The 6,836-nt window shown below is 38.1% G+C and overlaps 1 protein-coding gene across 1 annotated transcript in view; it reads left to right on the top strand.

Annotated features, from left to right (window-relative positions):
- The first annotated feature begins 1,932 nt into the window (after nt 1–1,932).
- The window catches only part of cubn (cubilin (intrinsic factor-cobalamin receptor)), an 84,106-nt gene continuing 79,202 nt past the window's right edge, over nt 1,933–6,836 (top strand). Inside the window, 5 exon segments of the mRNA XM_035656309.1 lie at nt 1,933–2,145; nt 2,770–2,899; nt 5,468–5,563; nt 5,739–5,777; nt 5,880–5,995. Of these exon segments, the coding sequence (XP_035512202.1) occupies nt 2,024–2,145; nt 2,770–2,899; nt 5,468–5,563; nt 5,739–5,777; nt 5,880–5,995 (503 nt within the window). The 5' untranslated portion in view covers nt 1,933–2,023.

Here is a 6,836-nt window from a genome sequence, read left to right as displayed (position 1 = left end):
AGTTAGTCAATGATGTGTCCACAAAGGGTTCCGTACTTGGACCATATATTTACTTTATTGTGCTTCCTTTAGGCAATAAGTTACTAAAATCATTCCATAACTTTCATTCCTATGCAGATGTATATCTATCGATTCAAGGGCCCGATGAGAATTATCAATTAATCTAAATTCAAACCATTCTTAAGGACATAAAAATCCTGATGGCTGCAGTTTTTTCTGATGTAAACCAGAAAAAAAAACGAAATCTTTGTTGGCTCCCAAAAACCCTCAGAAGACTCTCTTGTCTAAAGATATAGTTACTCTAGAGGCATTACCTTGGCCTCAGCACCACTGTCGAGGAATCTTGGGTTTATCTTTGGATCAGAATGTTCATTAATCCCACATAAAAGCATAGATCTCTAAGACTGCCTTCGTTCATTTACTTTCATATTACAATAAATTTAGACCACATCCTGTCACAGACGGATGCAGAAAAACTAAATCCATGCATTGTTACTTCTAGCTGGGATGACTGCAATCCTTATATTCAGGCTGCCCTAATAAGCCATTATAACGCTCCAATTTAATTCAAGAACGCAGCCAGGAGTACTGGACAGTGAAACTAAGGAAAAGATGATCACATCTTCTCCTGGTACTGGCTTCTCTAGCACTGACTCCCTGTAAAATTGTAGAATTAGAATTAAAAATCCTCCTCCTCACCTATTTAAAAGCTCTTTCATGTCAGCCCCTCATATCTGTTAAGGCTCATAGTCCTATACCCTCTAAGAAACACTACGTTCTCTGAATGCTGGGCTACTATGGTTTTCCTTTAAGTCTTCTAAAAGTAAACAGGATGGCCAAGCCTTCAGTTACAAAGCTCCTCTCCCTGTGGAACCAGCTTCCAGTTGTTCCGGGAGGCAGGACACCCTTCCACATTTTAAGGAGTAGCTTTAAGCGTTTCCTCTTTGATAAAGCTTATTAGTTAAGGGGCATGGATCAGGTGAGTCCTGAACATCCCTTAGTTATGCATGCTACAAGGCCTAGGACTATAGGGATTTCCCTTCATAGCTTTCACTTCTTCCCGGAGTTTTGTGCTTTTCATCCGCAGGTTCTAATTTGGATCCTGGTGGAGCCTCCTGCCATGGTCCTGCTTGACTACCATTGCTAATATTACTGATATTATTCTTATTATTCTTATTAAGTAATATTACTACAGTTATACTAATACAATTGTCACTTGCTCAATTGTCCACATTGGTTGTTGTGTCGGTCCGTCATCATCACTCATTCATCATCATCTTCTTCCATGTTCATTATCATCAGTCCTACCTATTAGTGGTAGTTGTTGCTTACTGTTGTCCTCTCTCTCTCTCTTCTCTCTCTCTCTCTCCTCTCTTCTCTCTCTCTCTTGAACCCCAACTGTTCGAAGGGCAGATGACCACCCCAACCTAGAGCAAGAAGGGGTCTGTCCTAGTTTACTTGCCTGTTAACAGGCAAGTTTTTCATTGCCCCGTCGCCAAGTGCTTGCTCATGGGTGGTATGTTGGGTCCTCTGTAAATAATGTTATAAGGAGTTCGGTCTAGACCTGCTGTATTTGAAAAGTGTCCTGAGATAACTTCTGTTATGAATTGGCGCTATACAAATTGAATTGAATTGAATAGCTGACCTAATTAACACAGTTTGACTTGCTTGCTTTAAACTGAATTCAAATCTTCTTATATTCAAAATAGAGAGATAACGTAACTGAATTTTTAAAGGAAAGCGCAGGATGACCCTTGTTTTTAAAATAGTCATCTGCACAGTGGTAACCCACCTTTGACATCTACAAAGCACACACAAAGTCACATGAAGACGGTTACTCATCTCCTACAGTCATGTGAGTGTAATGCCCCTTTAATAATAAAGTTAACCAGCTTTGGTAAATTGAGATGTACTTTATGAGTGTACTGTCAGGTCAAAGTCTTGGCAGTGAGCATCTGAGTGTGGCAGCGCATCCAACTTCAGTAAAGTTGTTTGGAGTGCTCATGCAACACATCTCTTCTCTATGGCTGAGACACTGCAGCTGTCATGGCTATTTTTCATACTAATTTTTCTTCTAGTGTGGCTGCAAGGAGAACCAGGGGACGCAGCACAAAGACGAAACAAGAGGGACGTTAACAATGACCAGTGAGTAGGGGTTTGTACAGATCAAACAGAATGTGATGAAACCAAAAATGTAGGGTCCAGCAGTATTAGTTATCTTACATATTGCTTTGTTGAAATAGGACAGTTTATCAGGTCCTTCACTTTATCTTAGGGTTCTCAAATTCTAATATTAAAGAATAAGGTTTATCAAAAGCCTTAGATTTTAATATATTTCACATGTCAAATTGAAAAAAAAAACAAAAGTTGTGCAATGTTAGTTTTTGGTATATTTTTATCTGCATAGAGCTGACTGTTTATTGCTGATTGTGGATTGTAATCAAAATTCATTCCAAAAATTTAAGTTGGAATTTGAACTAAAACGAAATATGTTATTGGATTATCATAGTATTTTTGTTCCACTTAACAGGGCGTTTTTGCAGGGCTCCCGCTGATTATAGACATTCAGAGAAATCAGGGCAAATGATACATTCTCTGAATATTATATAAGGTTCATTGTGAGATTCCTAATAAAAATGTGCATTTTTGTAAAAGCAAATCCTACACCTATCCTCTGACCAAAATCCTGATAGATTTAAATTCAACTGCTCTATAGAATAAAAATTTGCATGAAGTCTGTTGATGGAACTTTGTGATTTGACCCTGTAGACCTCGTATGCTGTCAGATAATGGTCACCTTGTCTTCACAACTGGTTCCAATAAAGAGATCCGCTTCCAGACATCAGCATCAGGCCGGGTTAAAGTGGATAATGAAGACCTCACCCAACTTTTAAATCAGGTAAGACTTTTCCATTACTAACAAGCACACTTGATGTGATGAAATACATCTTTACAAAGTGGAATTTTCAGTGATAATGAGTAAATGAACAACCAGGATGTATATACTGTACATATTTGGTATTTCCAAACATTCTCCCATCCCAAGAATAACCTCACAATAAGGAAAAAAAATGAAAAAGAAGGGTTCATGTTGATGCAATAAAGTGACTCTTTCATAATGAATAAAATGCTAAATAATTAGCATAACTTAAATAACTTTAAAAGCATAAAACCCATATGAGAGACAATAATGTGTTACTCTATGGCTCCTGTGCGTGCAAACTAAAAATATACCTTGGGGCTTTCCCGTAGCTCACCTGCTAGAGCTTGGGCCCCGCGTAGATTTCATGGCGAAACGTTGAAAGTGGACGCCATGCCACAGACATGCCAATTCTCTAAAATGAGTTAAAATTGCAAAATATGACTATTAAACTCAAAAAGACCGACCACCTGTTGGGTTTGGGGTATGGGTGCAAGAGACCCATGTTCAAGACCCATATGGAGCCCATAAAACCCATGGAGTTTTGGAGCATATTTAGGCTGCCAAAAATTTTATTAATTTTGGCACAAGAATAATTCCTTCCATTACAATAGCAGCCGCTGCTCTGGCCCAATTAAGGGAAAGAACAATCTACCTTCCCTGTATGAAATTCATTCCATTCTATACAAAACCCCTCCCTAGTAAGGTCACATGTTCCTCAACAGGCATCACTTCAGTCACTTGCTGCAGTGGCCATGGGTTCAAATCTGATCTGTGGCCCCTTGCTGCATGTCATCCCTTCTCTCTCGCCCCAATCTTCAGCTCTCCTATCCAATCAAAAAAATTTGCTGTTGCATGGTGCTGTTCTAATCAATGAGGTTCAGCTTTATTTGAGTTGAAGCTCCAGCATGACACCAACATCACAAAAGCAAACCAATTGGCTTATCTAAATGAAACAGACAATATTGACTACTGTAGGCTACGTTTCATGTAACTTCTTATCAGCGTACAAGCACTGACAGCCTGCTGATCCTCACATGAGAATGTGAATGATTAACAATTTAGGAAGCAAACACAGCAATTTGGAGGGGACCAAAGATCAGGGGCCAGGTGCATTAAAGTCAGTGGATCTATGATTCAGTCACACAAACACAAATGTACTGTATGTCCATTTTAATTACAGTTAGCTTATTTCACTACCTTAACCATACCACCATAACACTATAAAAACAAACAACCAGTTTGGTAAAGTGCATTTTCAGAAAATGACTTGACCCTTGTTAAACCTGTTGTATCAAGTTGCATAATTCTAGTCAGTAAGATCTTTGAATGTATGTCAAAAAAGTATGCTTACCTTTCTGCTGAAGAGTCCTCATGTCCAGAGTGACTTTTTAGTTGCTATCTTCCTGTAAGGAGGCAAACTGAATAGGGCTACCTTTTAAAGACACAGCGACATCTGGTGGACTTCATAAGCACAACATGCCAAAACCAGGTGATGGAGGTTCAATCAGGTTGAGTTCAATACACTGTTGACCCAGAATGGCTCATTAAAAATAAGGTCTAACCAATGCCGAACCAAATAATAAATGCATTTATTTATCAATAAATATATTATAGCTGTTAGACTCAAGCTGCTAGGGTTTGGTGTCTTTATTCCTGGTTTAGAGTCTTTTCGTTCTTAGCTTAGCGTAGCCTTCCCTCTCCTGTTCTGTGTCTAAGCCAACTTAGCTTCTCTGTGTCTCTTTACTTGTCTTTTATTACCTTTTTTTGGTTTTGTTCTAAAAGGTTGTACACTCATTATTTTCTTCTCTTTTAAGTTTGATCTTTTTTTCTAAATGTAAAAGATTTATCTCAGTTTAAGTGACAAATTAAATAGATTTAAATTGTTGAAAAGTTCAGCTTCAGTGAAACATGACATGTTTATGTGTGTGTGATTTTGTATGTGTGTGGAAGCTTTTCTCTCTTAAAGATTTATACTTTGAACATGAGGCAAGAAAGAAAAAAAGCTCTGACCTGTCTTCTCCTCCTCTGGGAGCCAGTTCTGTGTATTGCGACCCTTCCCTAAGGCAAGGATGTGCTTGTGGAGTCTGTACTTAGTCAAGGCTTTTTTTAAATTATATTTTTGGTTTGGTCTGATTGAGTTGGTGTTCTTTGGGTCCTGAAGCTGTCCAGGATGTCATGGATTGTCTGGACACAGCCTAATGACCAGCTGGCATGGGTACTCTTCTCTGGCTTCAGGTTAAGGCTTTGTGGTGGTATGTCTGGGGGTTACTAGGTTTAAGGTGATTGTAAAATGTTGTTATCTGGTGTCTTTCTTTGGACTTGTAAGATGTTGTTACCAAACTTGTCAAACTTGTCAAATTCATATTTAGTCCCCAAATGTATCTATCTCTGTGTGTGTTCAAGATTTGCTAGAGGAAAGCCAAGCATGTTAAAAAAAACACACACCAGTAGCAAGAAAGAGTACTGTTTTCCTGTTATAGCCTATTGAAGTGACCGGTGCCCCACCAGGTTTTTGTATGTAAAAATGCCACTGTCTAATTTCAGATTAAAACCAACAAAGAAGACATTGATGGCATTAAGTCTCATGGAGGTGGAATTCAGCCTGAGGTCACCAACAAACTAAACCAGCTCGACACGAAAGTAGGGCATTAAATGATTGTTCCTGTTACTTTGTTCTTGTAATAGTCAGCTTATTTGCATTTTCTATTGACTTTATATAATACAAGCTTTTTTTATTATGATGGATGCACTGGCATTGGCATAGATAGCCAATGCCCTAAAATACATTTTCCATGCTTCTTTCCATTTTTTCCAGGTTTCAACACTTGAGAATAAAGTCACTACACTTGAATTGGTAAGACATTTAAAAACGGTTTGTTGTAATGGCTGAAACTCAAGACTGCACCATACATTTAATGTTTCTCTTCTGGCCCTTTCTCACCTTCTTCTCCTTCAGGCAATCCAGAGTGTGTCTTGCAGCAGTAATCCCTGTCAGAATGGGGGAACATGTCTGAGCTTGATCAACTCATATCACTGTGTGTGTCCCAGCAACTGGGCTGTGAGTTCCATACTGTTTGCTACATTATATGGGGGTGTAGGTGTAGAGACACAGGATTTGACCGCCATGTGTTTTACTTGAGATGAGGCTCTAGTCTAGAGTATTGCCCAAATAAAAAAGCAGTGCTCTTGGCAAATTTTTTTGTATTTACTGCATGACCAGATACAAAATACAAACAACACAACAAGGACAGAAACAATGGGTATAGATCATGAGTGTAGACCGACGTTTGTCAGAAAATAACAAAGCAACGTGGATGTTAGTAGCTAGGGTTAGGTGCGTGTCTGTGTTACACACTACCAGTCTGGCTGGGTGTGGGTATATAAAAAGTAAATATAAATAAATATATTTAAATATATCTGTGTGATCTCTAAAAAAGTGTCATCTGCATAAGAACTGGATGGCCAAAGTATCTAAGAGCAGTATGTAAGCCATTCACAAGCTGAACGTACACAATATCATCCAAGGGATTTTTTTTATCCCATAATTTTAATAACCCAGTCATTATAATTACTCTAAAACCTATAATCTAATCCTATTATATGATATTCATGCTATTTTTATTTTCCTCAAATTCATTTTTTTCCCCCTGCGTTGGTCTGTGAAAGCGAGATGTTTTGTACTTTTTTTTAGTAAAAGTGCTCTTGACCACTTGTTAAATGTTCTCTGAAGAGAAGAGAAAAAATACAAAAACACTGGTGAATCACAGAAATAAATGGGTACCAACAAAATAACAATAATGACAAATAAAAATAAGAGGAAATTTGTTGAATATCTATGTTTGTTTGTATATTGCTTCCTGCATGAGGCCCATTATTTTGACCAGTTAAAAACTCCTTGTAGTATGTTTAAAGT

This window comes from Morone saxatilis, unplaced genomic scaffold, assembly GCF_004916995.1.
Source record: "Morone saxatilis isolate NCDOM2014 unplaced genomic scaffold, NCSU_SB_2.0 Contig0, whole genome shotgun sequence".
NCBI lineage: Eukaryota > Metazoa > Chordata > Actinopteri > Moronidae > Morone > Morone saxatilis.
Note: the sequence above shows the minus strand (reverse complement) of the source record. Positions and strands in the feature narration are given on the sequence as shown.